Here is a 25,020-nt window from a genome sequence, read left to right on the forward strand (position 1 = left end):
ATCAAAGTCTCCCTCTGAACTCTCGGGGAGCAACTAAAGACTGACGAGTCATCCACCTGGAGACAGTCCCATAGTGTAGTGTCCCATGCCTGCGCATGGTCCAGTGATCAAAGTCTGTGCTATGCCTCCCACTGCAGGGTTGTGCTTTTGCACTCCACCCATTTGTCTACCTCTGAACACCACAGTACAAGGCTAGCACCACAAGGGTTCTTCCAGGCCATCGCATGTTGTCGGCTCTCCAAGAGTAATGCAAGGTCTGTGAATTTTGTAGGAGACAATGGTTGTCTAGTATTGATGGAATTATGAAAAATGCTTTGGTCCTTACTGAGCTCCATTCTTTTAATGTATATAACTTTCTGAGTGTTATTCTTTTATGTAGTGTTTCGACAATCTGTGATGTGCACACATCGTTACAATTACACATCTTATAACTTGCATTGACTATACTGCTCTTTAAGGAGAGTGCATTGGTGTCAGGATAGGCCTGGGCTGTAAATTCCGTTCCGCTCGCGGAATTTGCGGAATTTGGGTAATTTCGCGTTCCGCGGAGAACGCGAAATTGCCCAAAATTCGGCTTTCCTCGACTTTGCGGAATTTTTGGCTTGTTCGCGTTCTCAAAATGCGTGTTCGCGAGATATTTCTCCCCGAGCACGCAAACAGCGATTGTGAACAGGAAAAAAGCATCGCGAACAAGCAATTCCGCGTGTTCGCGGAATTTAATGCGTGTTCGCGGAGATTTTTTACCGTTTCGCAGAGATTTGCGTAACGCGATTACGCGAATTCCGCCCACTGTTGTATTGACTCTCTATTGCTACTGATATTGATACTGATACTGCTGATTGATATCTGCTCATATCTTTAATGGAATTGTTCGCTCTCTTTCCCTTGTGTAGGGGTTTGGTTTCATCCTGCAGTTGGGGTCTCTACCAATATTTCTGCAGGCTAAGTAAGACTCACCTATTCCATTGAATAGGAGAGATGAAACTTAATTTATATAAGTTGTCGAAGTTGTTATTTAAAGAGATTTAAATCCAATGTTAGCTTGGCAATTGATAGATATTAATTTTACACTACAGTAAAACATGAAGGTAAATCCTTTGACAAATTTTGCCTGCCCTGGAGGGTCTTTCCATGCCATGTAATTGTGGGTCCATGACAAACATATTGATCATCGATCAGAGTGTTGTGTATGTGAGGAGTAAGAAGATTCAGGAGCAACTTTGGGTAATAGGGCATCCTAAGTCACAAGATGTGAATCTGACTGCTGAGGTGAGTGAGCAGTCCAAAAGATGAATGTGGATTGGAAATAAACAAATCGGAACACTGTGTACAAAACAAATGACCATAGTCCTATGTGGTACGAATTTGGCAGTATAAGCCATCTGGCATCATCAAAATTGTATCCTGTCATTGACAAAGAGTGAAAAATGCTGGTAGGTCTTGACACTTTGCTAAAATGTGCAGAGCTTCTAAGAAAATAAATAAAGCAAGAAGAGGCCTAGGTGAATGAGGGTAAGGATGTTGTGGCTCAGCCTAATACATTGAATGTAATTGTGCTTTGAAAGGTTTTATATCATAGCCTTATAGGCCACCGTAGCGGGCTATACCGGCTGTTAAAGGCCCGCTGTAGCGTTAAAGGCCCGAGCCGAAGGCGAGGTACTTTAACAACAGCAGCGGGACGTTAAAAGCCGGTATAGCCCTGCTACGAAGGGTTATAAGGCTATTAGAACATTCTGCCACTAGAGGGCAGAATGTTCTAACAAAACGAAGCCTTCAGGGAGCGCGAGGGGATTGAAATCCCCTCAGGCTCCCTGAAGTCTTTGTTCACAGCCAGAGCTGTGAACAAAGACACATTGGAATGTTGGCGCTCCGGGCTTATACCAGCCATTATAAGCCCGGAGCACTCCATTGTTTTCAATGGAGCTGCCAACATTCCAATGTTCTAATAGCTGTTAATGACTGTAAGGAAGCACGGAGTGAGATAGAGGACCAAAGTAAGGACACCACCTATGTGTCAAGTGTTGTTTTAGGGAAGACATTGGCTCTTGTGGCTGATACTGCATCTACACGGATGAGCTCTACCATAGATGTGTTCAAGGAAACCTTTGGTGAATTTATTTCTAAAAATTATCTGGAACCATCCGATGCTGTGGCTGAAGCCTTTGATGGGAGTTCAAATGATATAATGGGGTTTTGCAGGATTATTCTTAGTTTTTATTACAGAACTTCTGGCAGAAAAATGTATGTCCCCATAAAATGGCTAAATGTACTTGGATGAAAAGACTCATGGAAGCCAGACATCATCTTGAACTCAAGAAGTGAGAAACAGGTCCCGGTTTTGATAAAATACAGGAGAGACAAATGGCTAAGGGGACAGATTCCAATGTGTTCTCTAAAGAGCGTGAATTATTGAAAGGCTTATTGCACAAAATTAAATTGAAATCCAGTGCAGAACCAATAAAATAGAAGTTGAGAGATATATCGATAAGCGTTAGGTGAGAACTAAAGGGTCTTTGGAGAGGCTGGTACATGAAAAGGTGATTGAAGAGGTGGATTTGACTGAAAGGGTTTTCACCAATTGTTTTAGAGAGAAAGCAGACAATAAGTTGAGAAAACTGTAAACAACAGCATTTTTATTGATTGTCATCTGTTACCTAAAATAAATTAGTTTGTATCCACCTTTGAAGGGGTTAAGTGATTTTCCATTCTGTATCTGTGCTCTGTGGATCATCAAGTGCCACTGACTTCAGATTCTAAGCATCTCACTGCTTTTCTTACATCTTTTGGCCTGTTTCAATTCTTGAGGATGCCTTTTGGATTGGACTCAGCGACCTTTGTATTTCAAAGGGCCATATTTCACTTTTTCCGAAATGTTGAGACCTACGCTAAGTGCTTTCAGGATGACATATCTGTGTTCTCCAAAACTGAAAGGGAACATGCGGAGCATATACAGGAGGTTTGTAAGCATATGAACTGGTATAGATTAACCCTCAAAATTGAGAAATGTAATATATTCCAAGATAAAGTAGATTATTTAGGCCACATGATTTTCAAGTGGAGGTGTTATTCCTAAATTTGCTTTGGCAGATCCCTGACTCAAATCGTCGGCCCCAGACAATTTAGAAACATTGCTCTCATTTGGTTATTAGATATGGAGCAAAAGTCATTTTACCATATGATGTATTTTCTGTTTTATTATTGGTTAGTTTAACGTATCTTTATGTCAAACTACACTGACTGAACAATTTTCTTTGTTTAAAAAGTTTAATAAGGTTCCAATTTGGATGTGAGACCCAACTGCACATTTGCAGAGTTATGTAAGCACTCCAACACATTTGTGAACAAGTTTTCAGACAACATGCAGCATTTGAGACTATTGTTAAGTAAGAACACCGAATTTGTGACAGATATAGAGCAAAGAACCTTTGAACAAGTCAAGTGGGATAAAATTGAGGCACCAAATTTCAAACCATTCTGTGCAGGAAAATAGTCTATTGGGCAGTGGATTCCAGTTTCAATGGTGTGAGGGTAGTTCAGTTTCAGAGGTCAGGAAAGGGTGAATGGAGTATGAAATTTGCTTCCAGAACTCTCAATGCCACTGAAAGAAGATATACAGTGATAGAAAGAGAGTTGTTGGGGAGCTTACGGGCCTTTGTGGGAGGAGACATTTGTCAGCCATAAAACCATAGGAATTGTCTTTGAATGGCTTACGGAAGTTTTTAGTAGGCAGAGGCACCAAAGGACACTTTGGTTTTAATAGTCCTCAAAGATTGTGTGGTTTTGGTATGAAGCTATGAGGTGGAATGGAAAGAGTTTGTGAGATAAAAGATAAGGCTATTGTGCCACAGTTGAATCAATAGTGGTAAAAAAAGAGATAACATCAAGAGTAATCTCCAGCTGTGAAACTGATAAGATTCCTGAAGAGTGGCAGCTAAGCTTACAGTGTTTTAAAACATGATTTAAGATGGAACACTGAGTGGTAGCAAATTTCAAAACAATAATTATGTGCTTTAATTAACATGATAGAATCGTAAATGTACTGTTTGCACTGTGTTAAATACAATGGATTTCTGAAATTGACATGAGCGGGCGAGTCAAGTTTTCAAATGCACCTTCAAGTGCGTGTGATGTGCAAGTTAAAAGATGGTATGCTTTCATGTGTCTCTGCCTGTGCACTGAGAGTTGCAATTGTGACCTCCAGCGTTTTATTAATTATATTAAATTCTATTTGTTCTACAGTCTTGCTCGCACTGTAACATTTGTAAATGCAATATTTTCTGATCATGTTGTTCCTGAGGAAAGAACAGGTCTGTCTGGAACAATTAAAGGCCATTTCCTACAACCGGACAGAGGTGCTGTTTATATTGTGAATGTACTTTTGTTTTCTCTTATGAAACATAATGCAGGGTTAGTCATCTGTTTTATTATTGGTTAGTTTAATGTATCTTTATGTCAAACTACACTGACCGTACAGTTTTCTTTGTTTAAAATGTATATTAAGGCTCCTTTTTGGATGTGAAACACAACTACGATTCTGGTTCCTAAGGGAGCAGACTCCATGTTAGTCTGTTTATCATTATGTACTTAGAATGCATCTATATCCGCTCCTCCAATTTTATAGAGCAGTCCTTATGAAAGAAAGCCATTTGTCTCATTGTTTGCTTTGTCTTAGACCATATTCAATTCTAATTATTATCTAGATAGGGCTCAGCTTTCACTGCCCATGCTGGTTTAAATTGATTTACATATTTGGGTATTTTAAATTGATTGACTAAAATAAATCATTATGTCTTCTGTAATCATACTTAGACAAAATACGCCTTCATAGATTGCACTTTAAACCTTGATTTGTGTGGATTTTACAGTGTAGATTTTCCTATGCGGTTTCTCTGGATTTCATGAAATATTGTATTTTTGTTTAGGGCTCTCATCTTTAAAGACTTGCACATAGGCCCAAAACCATCAATCAGTCCTTTAAATAAAAAAAAAACACTGACAGCTGGGTGAGCATCTTGAAATCTGACTGGATCTGCAAAGGTTGTTGTAAGCTTGGCAAGTCCATTAAAGCAGTTACGGTCAGATGCCACACAGTAGTAACTCAGGATGGACGTGTATGGAATGTACAATGTGTCATGAAATGTGTAATGAAGGATGAGACACTGGATGAGTTTCAGGAAGGATCACAGAAAATAATTTAGCAAGAGTGGCAGTGACAGCATCATCCAGAGGTAAATGGCACAATGAGTTTTATAGATTTGTTCGGAGATGTTGGAGACATGCAATCAAATTGCAAAAATGTAGTAAGTCCTGAGAATGGTTCCTTTGCAGCGAAGGTATTAAATCTTGGCGGATGGGTTACTCCGTCACAACGGTGATGGATATCATGTCTGCCGAAATATAAATTCCATAGGATATAATGGGATCTATATTTCGACAGACATGATATTTGGCAAAATCTAAATCAGGAACTCTGTCTGTAAAACATAAATGGAGCTGTTTTAAGAGTGTTTTTCAGGCTAAACCTTCTGATGTAAGTATTCGTGGACGGTCTAGACTGCTTCTTTCATGTCATTTTCATTAGGCCGGGGCGAAAATTTTGTTCCGTTCGCGGAAATTGCGATAATTTGACATTTTCGCGTTCCGCGGAGAGCGCGAAAATGTCAAAATTTCCGGTTTCCACAGCTTGGCGATAATTTGTTTCTTGCTCGCGCTGTAAAATAATACATTCTCGCGCGCGCGCGATCGCCTTACTTGAATCCCTGCGTTCGCCGACAAGTTTTCTTGATCCAGTCGCGTTCTCCATGAGATGTTGTATTGTTTTTAGCCATTCGCGCTGTCTCACGACAGTTCGCGCCCGCAGTGACATCATGCGTCGCACGATCACGTCTTTCTTCTCGCGATCATGCACCGCGAGACAACTCAAAACAAGATGGCCGCGCCCGCAAGCAACCACATGGGTAAGTTGGCGACCCGCAACCATGCAGAAAATCTCGCGAACATGCGGGAAAAAAACTTCCGCATCTTCGCGATATTTTCGCTTGTTTGCGATAATTTTAAACATTTTCGCGATAATTTGCGAAAGTTAATTTCGCAAATTCCGCCCAGTCGCGGCCTCGAAGGAGCGGAAAAACGCTCCTGCGGCCGATCTTCTAAATGGAATGGTGGTAATGGCAGATCAAAAGACACACAAGGCAAAGACCCACAAGTTTCACTATATCGCGAAGGCAATACAGATAAAAACACAGTAATCTAAGAATCAGAATGAAGAAAAATAAAGTCACTCGTCTTAATGCTGCTGGAGCAGCGAAGAAAGAGGGAGATAGAGTGTCCGCAGGGGAAGTTATGAGGCGTCCTTGCACAGGATTGGCTTGATGCTGTTTGGACTTTTTATTCTGTTTCCCTTTTTCCTGTGTTCATTGGAAATGTAGTTTCAATATACGTTGTGGTTCTTTGTAAGGCTGCTGGAGTGTAATAAATGGGAGAAAGATACAGCCTAATCTGAAGCCTCCGGTCCTGCCATAGAATTCCAAGCATGCAAGGAGAAGACCAGTTTGGATGAGTTATATTGAACTGTCAATGATTTGTAATTTCTGTTGCAATATAATTTTTGTAGAGCAAGATTACTATGCGTGGTATGCATCTCATGCACAGTGCACATGGTTACTTTAATTTTTAAATACCTGGACTCGTATTACAGATAGGGTGCACTTTGCATATTTGCGCTAGGGCGCACCTTAAAGCAGATGCGCCGAGTACAAGCATGGAAGTGCACCCGATCAGGAAGAATGTGCTGCCTTCGTGGCAGCCGCAAACTCGCGCTGCCCCCCGGGCAGCACATTCAAGAGAAATACGGAGCCGCTGTATAAAAGATGCTCAGTGTTTCTCTGTGTAGGCGACAATGTGCCAGCACTTTTAAAAGGGATTAGAGATCTCCTTGCAGGCGGGTGCAGTGAGTGACTGCAAGGGGGTATCTGGGAGGTCCAAGCAACCCCCTTTTATCCCTGTAGAAGGCTGCATTTAGAAAGGGCACTGAAAGAGAGCCACCTTTTTGTGGTGCACTGAAAGTGCGCCTTATAAAGGCATGTTTGCATCTGTGCACACATTGATAATACGGCGTGGGCACAGTGATTCCCTCATTTGCAGGTGGACACACCCCCATGCAATTGAGGGAATGCCTTGTAATGATAGCACCGGTGCTGTGTGTGCGCAAGTACTATCTGTATTACAAAAGAGGCCGCACAAGGATATGTATACCTAAGTAGGGGTGGGCGGAATTTGCGAAATTAACTTTCGCAAATTATCGCGAAAATGTTTAAAATTATCGCAAACAAGCGGAAATATCGTGAAGATGCGGAAGTTTTTTTCCGGCATGTTCGCAAGATTTTCTGCATGGTTGCGGGTCGCCAACTTACCCATGCGGTTGCTTGCGGGCACGGCCATCTTGTTTTGAGTTGTCTCGCGGTGCATGATCGCGAGAAGAAAGACGTGATCGCGCGACGCATGACGTCACTGCGGGCGCGAGACAGCGCAATGGCTAAAAACAATACAACATCTCATGGAGAACGCGACCGGATCAAGAAAACTTGTCGGCGAACGCAGGGATTCAGGTAAGGCGATCGCGCGCGCGCGAGAATGTATTATTTTACAGCGCGAGCAAGGAACAAATTATCGCCAAGCTGCGGAAACCGGAATTTTTGACATTTTCGCGCTCTCCGCGGAACGCGAAAATGTCAAATTATCGCAATTTCCGCGAACGGAACGAAATTTTCGCCCAGGCCTATACCTAAGTGCCTGGTGGCACGTAAAGCAGGCGCAAACTCTCATTGTGCCCTGGGGGAAGGGGGGGTGCTTGTGTAATACTGCCCCTGATCAATATTTATTATTCACATTGTTTTCCTAATCGTATTCTAATTGCTCACTCTACAGTTTTTGTTGTATGTGCATATTGTTTATGGTATGGAGATTATGGGTATATCTTTTGAATCTGCCGACGTCATTTAGAATTGTTTGGCTTTGGTGGTCCTTCCGCGAGCTGTTAGTCAGCCTGGACCGTTATGGTCCTCATCTCTGCCTCTGAATGAACTTTCAATACGTTTCCATCGAGTGGACATTCCTTTATGCATTAAATAAGGAAGCAGAGATTTTGCAGTGTCGTTATCACGTGGGGGTAGGGAATTACGTCACACTTAAAACACTATCCACATTTACAGAGTATCATCAGTCTGGGCTGTCACAGACATGCATCCACCCCTTCATCCAGCCTCACTCTAGTGGGTTTCACAAAGTAGCTTCAAGGAAACGCAGCTTGAACTCTACCAAGGTAGTGTCAAGAAATCATTTCTCTTACAGACCTGGCGACAAGAGGCCAGCGGCACCAGTTCTCTTCCTGTACCGCTGCCATGGCTGCGTTGAAGGCCGTCCAACAGAGCAGCAGCGTCTCCGGGTAGACTTCAGAGCAAACCCTGTCCCCGTCCGCCGGCCGGAAGTAGGCTGAGGAGAGATGCAGGAAAGGGGAGCAACTTATTCACGGTACAGTGACTTCCATCACAGGCGCTCTACAAAACAATTCTATGAATAAAACATTGAATTATGTGTCTGCTTAGAAGAGGTGAGTGAAGTCCAAATATCACAGAAATTCCTTGGGATCTCAGTCTCTCGTGATCTGCAATTAGCTCGTACCTGTATCATATCTTTGGTACTTTCCATACCAGGCAAATACTGGCCTGGCTCTGGGGCTTTACCTGCAGGGCACAGTGCTGTGCATTCTGGGGAATTATGGAAAAGTACGAAAATTGATGTTACTCTGGTGTTAAAGTACATACTGGGTCAAGGTCGATATATGCCTATTTAGGGTGCTTTATGTATATGCACGTTGTGAAAACTGACGTGGCTACGATGCTCTACTACACACTGGTGTGCTGATGAAACAGGCATGACAAAGGACAACATGGACACTGGCATCATGGCACCAGCTGTAACCTATAGGATAATCCTACTGCTTGGAGCTTGATTCTGTAGGACCAGTCGTCATTGGGTTCTATAACCTAAGCCCCTCTAACAACGGGAACATCTGCTTCACGCAGACTGCATCCCCAGGTGGCCTATCTGAGCATCAAGGACCGGGCCCTTGTGAGTGTTGAACCGCTTGTGAGGAACCTCTGCACCAAGCATGCACTTTTGTGCAAGACGCTTACAGGCAACTAGTGACACACGGTTTAACAACACTTGTGATGTTTTCCTATGAGAGTGTAATTGTATGCAAGTGTGATTCTGTATGCAAGTGTAATTTTTCGTACCTTTCCGTCACACCTGCTGAGTGATTTGGATCATTCAGAGTTAAAAGGGACTCAAGGTATCCATATGCCTACCAAAGGCCCACAAATTACTGTATTATACAATAGTTGCAAGAAAAAAAAACACATGCAGTTTTCAAAACCAGCTGGTACTTGTGACAGAAAACCTATGCTCATTACAGAGGGAAAGGAAAATCAGGGAACTATAGGAATTAGACCTAGGTCAGTAATAAGGAAGCACGTTAATTTTGTCTCATGTAATAAGAAATTTGCATACACTTACTGTGAGCGTGATGCCACTTTGGTGCTTGAAACACACAAAAGGTGATGGGAGGCTGCTTGCAATAAGCCTGACCACTAGCAATCACTCGGGGTAGCGCTCCAACCCATCGTTCTTTTGCTCACCAAGCTACCTCAGTTTGGACCGAGCCATATGCAAATCAATCCTGACCCTGTGCCTCATGGGAACAGTCCAGCCCGAACTGCCAAGCCAGGATCTCCCTGACCCGGAACACAAGGAACCCAGGACCAATTTTAGTATACCTAAGTGTGATGCCCTAAATGGAACGGGTATGCCCAGACGTGGGTCTAGTGCACACTCTATCACTGGAACCAAGCTTTACCCGGCTGATGAGCCCATATCTAGGGCAAAACCTGTCCTAGTTTGCTTGGTTAAGGGAGGACCTGGCTTGGCAGTTTGGGCTGCACTGTTCTGATTGGAGCAGGGTCAAGACTGATTTGCATATAGCTGGGTCCAAACTGAGGTGGAATGTTGTGCAAAAGAACGATGGGCTGGGCTGTGGCCCGAGTAATTACCAGTGGCTGCGATTAAATCAAGCATTCTGTCCACCATTTTTTGGTGTCACTTTGGTGCTTCCCATGTATGAGTTCCATTACCCTGATTTTTGGAAACCCCTGGTACAGATTTGGGTCCAAAATGAGACACTCATCTGAAATTGTATGACACAAATTGCTCCTAATATGCTAGGTGTGGTCTGACCTCACTGTTTGCGGCAGATAACATTTGCTGTAAATAGGGCAGGTAAATAGGTCATCATCCCATTTTGTATACCTCAGGATGAAGGAAACATGCATAGTTAGCATATCATTTCTCATTCCTTGGTCTGCAAGTCAATATTAAATAATAGATACTGGGTGAGCAATTTGTACCATTCATCGCACATGTGTTGTAATCCGGTGCTACACGGGGAAATATATGACATTGACTGCTGGTCTGAGACTGGCCATCTGGAGCTGGAAAGGGTGCAAAAGTGCATTTTTCTTTTGAAGTTAAAATTAGAGATGTGGCAAGCCTGACTCTCACCTATTGCTAACCAACCTATTGCTACTAAAGACCACAAGCTCTGCAGGTACTACGTGTGGATACATCTATGACTACATCGGGAGCCATGACTCTTCTGTGCAGCGGGTAACGCACATCAGTAGCTTTTACAACCTCTGCATGTTTTGCCCACATTTCAGACACGGATATCATCTCATTCCAATTGTTTAGTGAGCAGAATTTGCAAGCCCTGATAAGATTTTCCCACCTGGGTACCTACCTTATGCTCCAGAAAAAGCTTACAAACTGGTACTAAAGTATGGTCCCCATATAGAAACAGAAACTTTTCAGGGGCAAAGATCTTAGGAAGTCAGATTATTTCTACCCTTGGAGTCCTACTTCCACGGCACTTGTTTTGTGTAAGCCACACTTCTGGTCTGTTGTACATGAATATATTAGCGTGTATTGCTTTAGTAGGCAAACTTTTCTAATAACTACGATCTGCTTCATCTTCTTCGAATGATGTCTCAGCATCCCCTGCAAGAGCAATCGTTAAATATAAGAAGACTCAGACATGTGCTTAAGTAAGTAAATGTTTGCAGTTCTCTAGAAACATAGATCTTGTTTTGCGGAAGTTAAAGCAAAATGCTGATAGGTTCTATTAGAGAACAGAGGAGAGAAAGAAAGGAGCACCTCTGTCAATAGATAGCGGTGGCAACTGGGTTGTAGCATTCATCAGCAGAAGATAATTTTACTTTTAATACCATATCATAGCACTGCCTTGTCACATCAGCAGCCACAACACTAACCATACCTCAGCCTGACCATTTCCTGTGCTTTCCATGACCTCAACATAGCTTTAGCGTTCCCATTGGGAGAATTGAATTTAGAATAGTGAGTCAGCGGGGTCAGAGCTCTAGCAGTCGCACATGACGATCTGAATTTAGAACAGCAAATTTGCTATATCAGGGTCATGGTTCGAGCATCCACATTGGGAGAACTGAAGTTAAAGTAGTAAATGTGTCACATAAGGATCATGTTCTAGCATCCACATTGGGATAAATGAAGATAGAGTTTCAAAACTGCCAGGTTATGGTCATGGTTCTAGCATGTACTCTGGGATAATTAAAGATAGAGTAGTAAAACTGCCAGGTCATGGTTCTAGTATCCAAATTAGGAAAACTGAAGACAAAGTAGTAAAACTGAGAGGTGATGGTCCTAGAATCTACACTGGGAGAACTGAAGATAGAGTAGTAAAACTGCCAGGTCATGGTTCTAGTATCCAAATTAGGAAAACTGAAGACAAAGTAGTAAAACTGAGAGGTGATGGTCCTAGAATCTACACTGGGAGAACTGAAGATAGAGTACTAAAGCTGACAGGTCATGGTTCTAGCATCTACACTAGGAGAACTGAAGATAGAGTAGTAAATGGGTCACATGAGAGTCTTGACTCTAGCACCTACTCTGGGATAAATGAAGATAGAGTAGTAAAACTGCCAGGTCATTGTTTTAAAGTCCACATTGGGAGAATTGAAGTCAGAATAGTAAAGGTGCCAGGTCAAGGTCATGGCAGAATGAGGACATGACAGGTCGAGGTAATAACAAAGTGGATGTAATGGTCTGGTTGTATGTAGAGGCATTCAATGTAGTAATATGTAACTGTAACATCAGAGCAGAGAGCAAATGAACTGTGTACGGAACTCTACAGCGCACATTTGTCTCACTTGAAGATATCTTCCAGGCCCTCTTTAGTACAATTGTGCATTGCCCATCTATGTGACCAGATTGTAAAGTCTGCTTACCTATTATGATTAATTTGTTCATTTTGGACAAGCATTATCCATAAAAACAAGTCTCGCACAATAGGCATTATATGAAAATAAAGTGTTGATTCAAACAAGAAAGCAATATGGGCCTCTCCCAGCGACAGCCGAGCCATTCTTGTAGACACTGTAAAACTGCTTGGTATCATATGACATGAATGATGTAATGCATACAGAAGGATTACTGGACACAAACAATATCATAAGATTCACAAGGTTCAGGGCACAGAAAAACTATTTGTCCGCAGTTTCATGGAATAAGCATCCTGGATGGCCCGCACCCCCACGATCATAACCAAGACTCTTCAAGTCAATCTTTAAAAATGTACTCGACAGAGAGCATTTAACCCTTTAAAAGTTTGATACAATCGTCCAGCAGAGTATAACTGTGCCGCCTCTGAAAACACAGATGAATCTAGCTTGGTTGAGAAGCAAGACTTAATGGCATCTGCAGCTCAGCTTATATTAAAGTGCAAAAAAAAGTAAAGTTGCCACCTCTTCCAATCATCCCTGTAGTGAGGGAAGATCAATTTAAGATGTGATATTATTTCTCACACTGCTTTACTACAAGGGTGAAGGCTCTGGGTCTATTTCTTACTCTCCCATTTCATAGCTACTTCCCCATGGTTACCCACCTGGCCTATTTACATCATATGATATAATCACCTAGCCATGCTTCTTTCATTTACTCTTGTCCAACAGGCACAACTATCTTATCTTAACCCAGACCTATAATTCTTCTATGAAAATTCCCTCACTTCCAATGCACTGCAGTACCCCATCTGCCATATTTGGAGGTCCCTGCCACTCTGTTGAGGTATTTCGGACAAAAGTGCATTAGGTGACACAGCAAGAGTACTTCCATCATAAATGTAATGCCAGGCGGGCCACCATATCATGGCCGCTAAATCATCTTCAATTTTGGTTTTGGGAAATAAATCCCCAAAGTGGGAGGTTCTTACTGGTGAACAACAAAGGAGTGGGTTAGACGGCAGGGATTTTACTCCATGTGTGTAGATGTCATTTATTTCTCTGCCCACAATCACCATTCATCTAATGGTAGTATCATGCCCAAGGTTCCCCTATCAAGGACAGCGAGCAACCAATCAATACCACTGTGTCAGACCTACCTCTAGTCTCATCACCTGTAGGTCTTCCCTGAGTGATTTATGAAGGCTGTGGAGCTAGCATGTGGCTCATCCCAAATGCTCTTCGTTTGATTTACCGTACTGCTGCACGGTTCATAAGTCCTGCATGGAAGGCAGACCTCCTACATGTGACCAGGTATATAAGCCACGTTTAGGCTTCCCAAACTTGCTTTACAGACAGATTTTCAAGAAAGAAGGACCCTGCTTTTCCCTCTGCCATAGATCCAGTCCAGAGCCTGCAAGTCTCACATCTCTTCTTAATATCGACTGGCAATCGAAGAGAATATGAAAGACAAGAAGAAGCTCGAGAAAATCAAAAGAAGTCGCTTCGTGGAACAAGGTAAAGCACAGGTGTCTCGTGAAGTGCATTCACCTTGGTTCTCAATCTTCTCGTAATGGACCACAGAATCAAACTATTGAAGCGCTTCACTTGCCCTGATGGAAAATGTAAATATTGAGACTTTGGGATGATAGATACGGGTATCCTGTAAAGGAACAGGTATTGTCCATTGTGAGTGTTCCAGGTGAGACAGGGACATCACAGATTCATTGGACTTGAACTGATTGTGCGGGTTTTCCCAAATGGGTTGGAGAACAAGTTATTACGAGCACTAACATTTCCACAAAGGAACACGTGCCTTATGTCCAGACCTCTGCTGAACAGAGGCAATCCAGGTATAGCAGATCATTGTATTGTATCCACAACGCGTTCCCTGTTGTTGTACATAACTTATGGCAAATTGTAATATTCTGTTCAGATACTCTGTAATACTAACTACTGGCATGTGCTGTCCTTACAGGATTGATGAAAGCTCGCTGGAGGCTGGCGGGTACACTATGCGCTCGTATCTTGTGAGGTGAACAGCATTCCCAGAGAGTGAGGTGATGCCAGTCTCTCTCTCTGACAAAGTTCAAACATCTTTCGACGCGGCTTGCCTGGCCTTCACGTGATTCTGCTGCTTATTTAGGTAGGTAAAGCTTTATGCGATAAAAAATATCATAAAAGCACAACATACAATACAGGATAAAAAGGATCAAGTAAAACATTTGATGAATTATAAAATTGATCATAAATGTATCTAAAAATGGACTATGTTTCAGAATAAAACACTATGTACAAAGAGACACATTGTTAAAGGGATTGGTAAAAAAGGATAAAAACCGGACCTCAACAGCATTTCAATGTGCAAAAGTGGCAAGGTTTTTTTTCCTCAATAGCCAAATGCTTATTTCCTATTTGTTTCCTAACGTTATGTCTACCTCATATGACCTCCTGTGCCAAAAATAAAGATCTCACTCAACAAGATAGGATCAGCCAGCCATGTTTATCTCTTCTGATCTCCTCCACCAGGCATATCTAGACCATCTTAAATGATGTGACCAGTTTGTAATGCCTGAATCATTTGAACTCCTCTATCAAATACATCAATCCCACTGACATGATAAGCAAATCATGTCCGTCTCATTTGTTCTGATCAGTCTTTCATCCCTATAATAAAATCATTGTTGACATTTGTGACTATACTACTGGTGATTCTCCTAACCTCAAGATGCAACAGTAGCAATATTAACTCTCCTCGCCTTTACCTATTAATCCCCCTCTTAATCCCCTGGTATTCACCTTACAATCAAGATTTCACTTGTGGCTATTCCAGACACCTTGTTGGCAAAAATGTAAAAGCAATTCTGGACTTATTCTTTACTCGTTCATTTCTGTGACATAGTCTTCCTCATTCCTTATTTATCAACAACAGTTTTACAGACACAAACAGGCAACATGTGTTTCCCCCTCTTTACTTTTTCCATATTGTTAGACTCGGGGATCTCTGATTGGCGCAAGGATGTCCTTGTGTCAAGCAGGTACCCTCTCCTCCACGTCAGGGCAAAGGATAACCCCTTTTGGAATGACCCTTGCTCACCCTCTAGGTGCGTGGCGTGAGCAGCCAAGGCGATTCTTCAGGCGTTGTTGGTTAAGCAATTATAATCATACACACAGTAAAGACATTAATCTCCCCCAGAAACGGACACCAGGCTTAGGTATGTGAAAATACGCTTCTTTATATAAAAATAGTTATCTCAATATGCAGACTTATCACAAGACTAGTAACGTTGTTTCTATGCCACCAGATTATAAAGCAGGCTAAACGGTTCCTTAAGCGGATGCTTCTTTAGTCTTTTACCAATGTCACTTGGGGGATTCCAGTCTTGACTTACTTCAGGCCTACCGCGGCTCACGCATCTGTCGTGGGCGCGCCTGCGCCGTGCACAGCTCCCCCCGGCGGCTCCGGGGCAGCGGGAGGTGAGACGGGCGTGCGGTGCAGTGAGGATTTACGGGGAAGTAAGGCGGTGCGGGCACCGAGCCCGATACTGGAACTCCTTTAGCAATGTTGTGTGGAGAGTCGGCACGGGTCGGTGCGACGCTCAGCTTTGGGAAGTGTTCTTGGGTCCTCAATCAGCGGGTGTGGGCAGGTAGGCCGGCGCGGCCAGCGACCCTTAGCACGGCGGTGCAGGGGGGGGTCTCCACAGCGGGGCGGCGCGGCCTGAGGTGTTCCGAGGATAGCGAAGCGGGGTCACAGGGCACGGTCCGTGCAGCTGGTTGCCCGGCGAAGATCACGATCGTCGGAAGGATTCCGGCGGGAGGGATGACAGCGCTTTCAGCGCGCTCCAGTGACAGGCGGTGACAGGGGCACAGACAACCTAGCCCGGGGACAGAGAGCGGCTCCGGACGGAGCGGGGCTCTCACGGGGTTAAGGCGGCGAGCTCCCGAGTGTCACGGCCCTAGGAGGGGGCGATGAGGGGCGCAGCCCCTTTCCAGCGGGATGCACACACGGCTCGAATTGGAGGACGAGCAAAAGCACAGAGAACCCACTGGTCCTGGGGTTCAGTTCAGGGGGCAAGCACAGAACAAGCCCTTGGAGAATGTTCAAGCACAAAGCAGCAAAGTCTTTTCAGCAAGTCTTTTCCTCTCCTTTCTCAGCAAGGCAAGCAGCAGGCCAGTCCTTCCAGCGTCTTCTTCTCCTCCTAGTCGGGCAGAGGTTCTTTGTGGTAAACAGGATTCTGATTTGCAAGGAGCAGGGCTCCTACTTTTATACCACATTTCTTTTTGTTCTTTCAGGCCGAGGGGGGCCTTCGCATAACCGTTCTCAGTCCTGAGCACTTTGTTGGGGGTACTCTGACTTCTGCTTTCAGTATGAGGGGCAGGCACATCAGCCGCTCCACAGGAGGTGGAGCCGGCATTCAGGGGGCAAGTACTTGCAGGAGCACCTTGTGGACAGCGCTTCGCCCGTCCTGGGCCAGGTGCAGGCTGAGTCATCAGTCGCTCCCCAGGGGGCGGAGCCAGCATTGTGGTAGTGGAGCACTGCCCTATTCAGAGTCCAAGGGGCACTCCCACCTCCCACCAAGGTGTCCTCCTGCCATTCGCTACCTGTCGTCCCCCCAGCCCTGTCACTCACATAGCCCAGACAGTCAGATACACGCACAGCAGAGGCGGGCTGAAATGGTCAAGCGAGTAAATACTAACTTTCTAAAAGTCGTATTTACAAACCCAGGATAGTAAAATAAACTTGGCTACAAGAAGTATTTTATCATTCCGAGTTCAGGCATATGAAACTTATCTCTCTACCATGTTCCCTGAGCCTGCTGGGATTATAGAATGTAATAATTCCAGCAGCTCATCTGGCCTAAGGGGAACAGGCAGCCTTGCAATAGTGAACCACGAATATGGCGGTAATTCACTACTAGGACAGGCCACACACTCAGGGCTTGTCCTACCTTACACCTTCAATGCACCCTGCCCGTGGGCCTACCAGAGGGGTGACTAACATGAGGCAAAGGGAAGGTTTTGGAGGCGGGCAAGTGTGTGCACTTGTCCGGCCAGCGTGACAGTACGGGACTGCACGCGGGGTCTGCAGTGGCAGACCCAGGACACATTTTACATGGCCGCTGGTGTGGGTGGCGCAACCAGCGCTGCAGCCCACTAGCGGCATTGGCACTCACAAGCCCTGGCACTCCGGGTGCACTTTACTGGGGACTGACAGTGAATCCAATAAACCAATCATGTATATCAATTATGAGCACTTTATCTAGGGAGCACTTGCGCTGCGACACGGATGAGCCGTGGCGCGGCGCCCTGAGCGGACAACACCAGCAAAACAATCGAGGCACACCATCAAAAAGTGGAAGGGAAACTCACGCCAAGGTGCCAGGTCTAACACGTGTCCCCTCCAGCAGAAATATGGGGAGAACTACCCTTGCCAAAGGGGTTCCTCGTCACTAAGGCGGAAATACCTGGACAGACCGTCAGCGTTGGCGTGATCTGTACCAGGACGGTGTTCCACCGTAAAGTCCATACCCTGTAGGGAGATGGACCACCTCAACAGCTTTGGGTTCTCACCCCTCATTTGCATCAACCATCTGAGGGGCCTGTAGTCCGTCTGAACCCGGAAGTGAGACCCAAACAAGTAGGGTCTTAGCTTCTTCAGCGCCCAGACCACAGCAAATGCTTCTCGCTCAATTGCACTCCACCTACTTTCCCGTGGAAGTAACCTCCTACTGATGAAGGCTACGGGTTGGTCCCAGCCCTCCTCAGTCATCTGTGAGAGAACAGCCCCTACACCATGCTCTGAAGCGTCTGTCTGCACTAGGAATTCCTTGGAGAAGTCAGGGGCCAAGAGCACGGGCGCCGTGCACATGGCAGTCTTCAGGGTGTCAAAAGCTTTCTGACAGGTGTCAGTCCAGATCACTTTCCGGGGCTGCTTCTTGGAAGTCAGCTCTGTCAAGGGGGCAACAATCGTTCCATAGCCCTTGACAAACCTCCTGTAGTACCCAGTGAGCCCCAGGAAGGCCCTCACTGCGGTCTGCGTCTTGGGGGGTTCCCAAGTCAGGATGGTCTCAATTTTGGGTTGCAAGGGTGCCACCTTGCCACTCCCCACTTGGTGTCCCAAGTACACCACGGAACCCTGCCCGATCTGGCACTTGCTTGCCTTGATCGTGAGGCCTGCTTGGCGCAGAGCCATCAACACTTCCCAGAGGTGGCGCAGGTGCTCGGGCCAGGTGGCACTGAACACTGCGATGTCATCCAGGTAGGCGGCACTGAACTCATCCAGCCCAACCAATACCTGGTTGACCAACCTCTGAAAGGTGGCAGGGGCATTCTTCATTCCAAATGGCATGACCCGGAACTGGAAGTGCCCATCTGGTGTGGAGAATGCTGACCTCTCTTTGGCCCCATCAGTCAAGGCGATCTGCCAGTACCCAGACGTTAAATCAAACGTGCTGAGGAACCGGGCAGCCCCCAGCCGATCAATGAGCTCATCAGCTCTGGGGATGGGGTGCACGTCAGTCTTAGTTACTGAATTGAGTCCTCTGTAGTCCACACAGAACCAGAGTTCAGGTGTGGCTCCCGGCGCAGCAGCTTTGGGGACCAAGACCACGGGGCTGGACCAAGGACTGCTGGAGGACTCAACCACCCCTAACGCAAGCATTTTGGAGACCTCCTCCTTGATGCAAGCTCTGACCCTGTCAGTTACCCTGTAAGCCTTGTGCTTCACAGGTAAGCTGTCTCCTGTGTCCACATCATGGACGCACCAATCTGTGACACCAGGAACCAGGGAGAACCTATCTGGAAACTGCCCCAGCAAGTGGCGGCAATCTTCCTGTTGTTCAGGCGTCAGGGTGGGTGAGAGGTTAACTCCATCCACTGACCCATCTTTCTCAGAGGCTACTAAGAGGTCAGGAAGAGGCTCAGTCTCCTCCTCCATTCCATCATCAGTGGCCAGCAGCATGCCCACTTCGGTCCTCTCTAAGTGGGGCTTAAGGCGGTTAACATGTAGGACCCTCAAAGGGTTCCTGTGAGACTGCGGGCCCGATTCACAGAACTAACTTAAGACAAAATCCTAAACTTACTACCATTTTGGTATTCACAGAAGGCACTTACTCATTTTGGTATTCACAGAAGGCACTTACTCATTTCAGTATTCACAGAAGTTAGGACTCCTAACTTTAGGACTCCTAAATGCCTTCTGTGACTACCGAAAGTCTTAAAATTAGGATTTTTCTCAGTTTAGTAGTAGTATAGTTAGGACTCCTAACTTTAGGACTCCTAAATGCCTTCTGTGAATACCGAAATTCTTAAAATTAGGATTTTTCTCAATTTAGTAGTCCTAAGTCTAAACTTAGGACTACTAAATTCAGAAAAATCCTAATTTTAAGACTTTCGGTATTCACAGAAGGCATTTAGGAGTCCTAAAGTTAGGAGTCCTAATTATACTACTACTAAACTGCGAAAAATCCTAATTTTAAGACTTTCGGTATTCACAGAAGGCATTTAGGAGTCCTAAAGTTAGGACTCCTAACTTCTGTGAATACCGAAATGCGTAAGTGCCTTCTGTGAATACCAAAATGAGTAAGTGCCTTCTGTGAATACCAAAATGGTAGTAAGTTTAGGATTTTTTCTTAAGTTAGTTCTGTGAATCGGGCCCTGCATGTCCACCAAGTAGGTGATAGGACTTTTGCGCTCCACAACCTCAAATGGACCTGTCCACTTATCCTGAAGTGCACAAGGCTCCACTGGGGCCAAGACCCACACCTTTTGTCCAGGTTGAAGCTCTACCAGAGTGGCATTCCGGTCGTACCACCGCTTCATCTCCTCCTGGCTGGCTTCCAGATTTGCCTCAGCAAGTTGCCTGAAACGCCTAGTCTGGTTCCTGAAGGCCAGCATGTAACTGTATACATTCTGGGGAGGTTTCCTGGAAGATTGCTCCCAGCCTTCCTTTACCAAACTCAGAGGTCCTCTTACCGGGTGACCATACAGAAGCTCAAAGGGGCTGAACCCTAGATACTTCTGTGGCACCTCTCGGTAAGCAAAGAGCAGGCATGGCAAGAGGACGTCCCACTTACGCCTCATTGGACCGTCTAGGCCCATGATCATGCCTTTGAGGGTTCGGTTGAATCTCTCAACCAACCCATTTCCTTGGGGGTGGGAAGGAGTGGTGAACTTGTAAGTTACCCCACACTCCTTCCACAAGGATTTCATATATGTGGATATGAAATTGGTCCCCCTGTCGCTCACCACCTCTAGAGGGAATCCCACTCTGGAGTAAATTCCCATCAGTGCCCGTCCCACCACGGGGGCCGTCACTGTCCTCAGAGGGATGGCTTCAGGGTACCGGGTGGCATGATCCACCAAGACCAGGATGAACCTGTTGCCCAGGGCTGTCTTGGGGTCCAGAGGCCCAACAATATCAATACCCACTCGCTGGAATGGCGTACCGACCACGGGGAAGGGTTGCAGAGGAGCCTTGTGCTTCCCCCCGCTCTTACCACTTGCCTGGCAAGTCTGACAGGTTCTGCAGTAGGAATCTGAATTCTTGTGCATTTGGGGCCAGTAAAAGTGGGTGACAAGCCTGTCATAGGTCTTGTCCATCCCCAAATGTCCTGCTAAAGGCACATCATGAGCCAGCCCCAGTAGGAAGGTTCTGAACTTCTGGGGTACCACCAGCACACGGGCTGACCCAGGTTCAGCAGCCTTAGGCTCTGAATACAGGAGGTCACTCTCCCAGTACACGTAGTGTGTTTTGGCCTGAACACCAGTGGCCTGGTCTGCAGCCTGCTGCCGCATACCCACGAGAGAAGGGCATTCTTTCTGCTCCCTGCAGAATTCCTCCCTGGAGGGGCCTCCTTCTTGCTGCCAATGGGTCAGCTCAGGCAGGTCCCCCAGTTCGGCAATCTGTTCCCCGGTAGGCTCCAGAGCATCCCCCTCAGGGTCTGCTTCCTCCTGGGCCGTGGGAACTTTGGGGGCCGGTTTCCCGCGCCTCCTGCGCCTTCTCCCTAAGGCCGGTTCCTGGACCTCTCCCTCAGGCTCCAGGACCCTTTCAACACCCCTACTGGCTGCCATGGACCGGGTGGTCACGCACGCCCAGTCGGGTAGACCCACCATCCTCAGATGCGTGGTCTTCTCTACCTTTTCCCACGGGGAGCTCTCCAGGTCGTTCCCTAGCAGACAGTCTACAGGCATGTCAGTTTTCACAGCGACTTATAGAGTACCAGAGACCTCCCCCCACTCAAAGGGAACTTGAGCCATTGGACAACGACTCTCTATGTTGTCAGCATTGACAACCCTACAGTAGGCATTGGGTAAAATCTGCTCTTGAGACACCAGGTGTTGCCTCACCGAGGTCACGCTGGCTCCTGTATCTCTAAGAGCCTCAACCTTCTTTCCATTGATGGTCACTACTCACTGTCTCCTAGCAAGACTAGGGTCATATGTGCAGGACCCCCACCCCCCTGGACTGCTACCTCCTCCCCAAAATTAACATTAGCTACTTGCCGGGGTGGAGCACCAGTGGGTGCTGTCTTACCAAACAGGCGACACTTAGGATCAGTGGCAATGTGACCCGGGTCACCACACCTGTAACAATTGAAGGGCCCCTTTGGAAAAGGCCTACCTGTCGGGCCCCGTTCTGCTGCGGGGGTGGGGGAGGCTGAGAACCCTTCTGCTGGTTCCCTTGGGAATTACTTTGGGGGCCTTTTTGGAACCCTTTCTTTTTACCCTTGTCCCCCCCACTCTTCTGCTGGGGACCCTGCCCACCTTTGGCGGAGTCTCCCACTTGACCCTTGTGGAACCTGGTGCTGAGCCAGCGGTCCGCCTCCTCAGCAAGCTTCCTCGGGTTGGACAGCTTGCTATCAATCAGGTGCTGGCGTAGCTCAGGAAAACATTGACTGGACAAGTGCTCCCATGCAATTAAATCAAGCAGCCCTTGATAATCATTCACTTTGCTACCCTTCACCCAACCATCCAGTGCTCTGCAAAAAAAAGTTACATACTCCACATACGTACTCTCAGGGATCTTCTTAGTCTCCCTGAACCTTTGTGTATATAGCTCAGTAGTTAACCGATACCTGGTCATTAAAGCTTCCTTCATATGGGGGTATGAGGCTTGGAGATCTAAGGGTAAATCTAACAGTGTGTCACGCCCTTCAGCAAGGAACCTTCCCCACAACCCCGCTCCCCAGTCTTTCTCAGGGACCCGGTGTGAAGACATGGCCACCTCATAGGCTCTAAACCACTGCCCTATGTCATCCTTTCTAAAATACTCCTTAACTACATCTTTGGGGATGTACACCTTGGACTCTACCTGCACCGGCGGAGTGCTGCCACCAGAAGGAGCTGTGTCCAAACTTTTCGCCTTCAGCTCCAACTCCTTCAATCTTATATCATGATCCATTTGGCGTTGTTGTGCCTCCAAGGCCAACTTCTGCTTTTCCATTTCCATTTGTCCTGCCAACTTTGCCATCTCCATTGCATGCGCCCTGTCTGCTGCCCTGTCTGCCAGCTCCTCTGGGGACAGGACTCTGCTGGGCTCTCCAAAGTTGTCGGGTGGGATGATGTCCCCCGCATTCTGTGGGTCCCTTGACTCCTTCCAGGCTCTCAACGCCTTGGTGTACTGGTTCTTCCTCTTGAATCCAGCATGGGGAATTCGGAGTTTTACACTGTAGCCTTTCAATTGCTCTACTGTGTAACCCTCCAGTCTCTCCCAATCCACCTCATCTATTCCAGAAATCACAGAGAGTGCTCTTCCAGCAGGGAGTGAGCCAGGCATGGTTGCAATAATGGCAGATGTCTCAACAAAGTTCAAAAATGAAAACTTGTGGCTGCGTAACTTGGTCTGCTCTCACTATCTGGTGATTAATAATTCACTGTAGGCAAATTACAAATGCAAATCCGAAATCCCAGCCGCTGCCAACAATGTTAGACTCGGGGATCTCTGATTGGCGCAAGGATGTCCTTGTGTCAAGCAGGGACCCTCTCCTCCACGTCAGGGCAAAGGATAACCCCTTTTGGAATGACCCTTGCTCACCCTCTAGGTGCGTGGCGTGAGCAGCCAAGGCGATTCTTCAGGCGTTGTTGGTTAAGCAATTATTATCATACACACAGTAAAGACATTAATCTCCCCCAGAAACGGCCACCAGGCTTAGGTATGTGAAAATACGCTTCTTTATATAAAAATAGTTATCTCAATATGCAGACTTATCACAAGACTAGTAACGTTGTTTCTATGCCACCAGATTATAAAGCAGGCAAAACGGTTCCTTAAGCGGATGCTTCTTTAGTCTTTTACAAATGTCACTTGGGGGATTCCAGTCTTGACTTACTTCAGGCCTACCGCGGCTCACGCATCTGTCGTGGGCGCGCCTGCGCCATGCACAGCTCCCCCCGGCGGCTCCGGGGCAGCGGGAGGTGAGACGGGCGTGCAGTGTGGTGAGGATTTACGGGGAAGTAAGGCAGTACGGGCCCCGAGCCCGATACTGGAACTCCTTTAGCAACGTTGTGTGGAGAGTCGGCACGGGTCGGTGCGACGCTCAGCTTTGGGAAGTGTTCTTGGGTCCTCAATCAGCGGGTGTGGGCAGGTAGGCAGGCGCGGCCAGCGACCCTTAGCACGGCGGTGCAGGGGGGGTCTCCACAGCGGGGGCGGCGCGGCCTGAGGTGTTCCGAGGATAGCGAAGCGGGGTCACAGGGCACGGTCCGTGCAGCTGGTGGCCCGGCGAAGATCACGATCGTCGGAAGGATTCCGGCGGGAGGGATGACAGCGCTTTCAGCGCGCTCCAGTGGCAGGCGGTGACAGGGGCGCAGACAACCTAGCCGGGGGACAGAGAGCGGCTCCGGACGGAGCGGGGCTCTCACGGGGTTAAGGCGGCGAGCTCCCGAGTGTCACGGCCCTAGGAGGGGGCGATGAGGGGCGCAGTCCCTTTCCAGCGGGATGCACACACGGCTCGAATTGGAGGACGAGCAAAAGCACAGAGAACCCACTGGTCCTGGGGTTCAGTTCAGGGGGCAAGCTCAGATCAAGCCCTTGGAGAATGTTCAAGCACAAAGCAGCAAAGTCTTTTCAGCAAGTCTTTTCCTCTCCTTTCTCAGCAAGGCAAGCAGCAGGCCAGTCCTTCCAGCGTCTTCTTCTCCTCCTAGTCGGGCAGAGCTTCTTTGTGGTAGACAGGATTCTGATTTGCAAGGAGCAGGGCTCCTACTTTTATACCACATTTCTTTTTGTTCTTTCAGGCCAGGGGGTCCTTCGCATAACCGTTCTCAGTCCTGAGCACTTTGTTGGGGGTACTCTGACTTCTGCTTTCAGTATGAGGGGCAGGCACATCAGCCGCTCCACAGGAGGTGGAGCCGGCATTCAGGGGGCAAGTACTTGCAGGAGCACCTTGTGGACAGCGCTTCGGCCGTCCTGGGCCAGGTGCAGGCTGAGTCATCAGTCGCTCCCCAGGGGGCGGAGCCAGCATTGTGGTAGTGGAGCACTGCCCTATTCAGAGTCCAAGGGACACTCCCACCTCCCACCAAGGTGTCCTCCTGCCATTCGCTACCTGTCGTCCCCCCAGCCCTGTCACTTACATAGCCCAGACAGTCAGATACACGCACAGCAGAGGCGGGCTGAAATGGTCAAGCGAGTAAATACTAACTTTCTAAAAGTCGTATT

The 25,020-nt window shown here is 46.8% G+C and overlaps 1 protein-coding gene and 1 long non-coding RNA gene across 2 annotated transcripts in view; one reads left to right on the top strand and one right to left on the bottom strand.

The window, feature by feature from the left end:
* The window catches only part of LOC146788895 (uncharacterized), a 151,778-nt gene that overhangs the window by 94,233 nt on the left and 32,525 nt on the right, over window positions 1-25,020 (top strand). Inside the window, exon 2 of the long non-coding RNA XR_014969720.1 lies at window positions 14,347-14,514. This is a non-coding gene — a long non-coding RNA (uncharacterized LOC146788895). The remainder of the gene's footprint in view (window positions 1-14,346; window positions 14,515-25,020) is intronic.
* The window catches only part of LOC146788896 (receptor activity-modifying protein 1-like), an 85,560-nt gene that overhangs the window by 21,649 nt on the left and 38,891 nt on the right, over window positions 1-25,020 (bottom strand). The window contains exon 3 of the mRNA XM_085629953.1: window positions 8,352-8,490. Coding sequence (XP_085486079.1) covers window positions 8,352-8,490 — 139 coding nt within the window. The remainder of the gene's footprint in view (window positions 1-8,351; window positions 8,491-25,020) is intronic.

This window comes from Triturus cristatus, chromosome 10, assembly GCF_964204655.1.
Source record: "Triturus cristatus chromosome 10, aTriCri1.1, whole genome shotgun sequence".
Classification (NCBI taxonomy): Eukaryota; Metazoa; Chordata; class Amphibia; order Caudata; family Salamandridae; genus Triturus; species Triturus cristatus.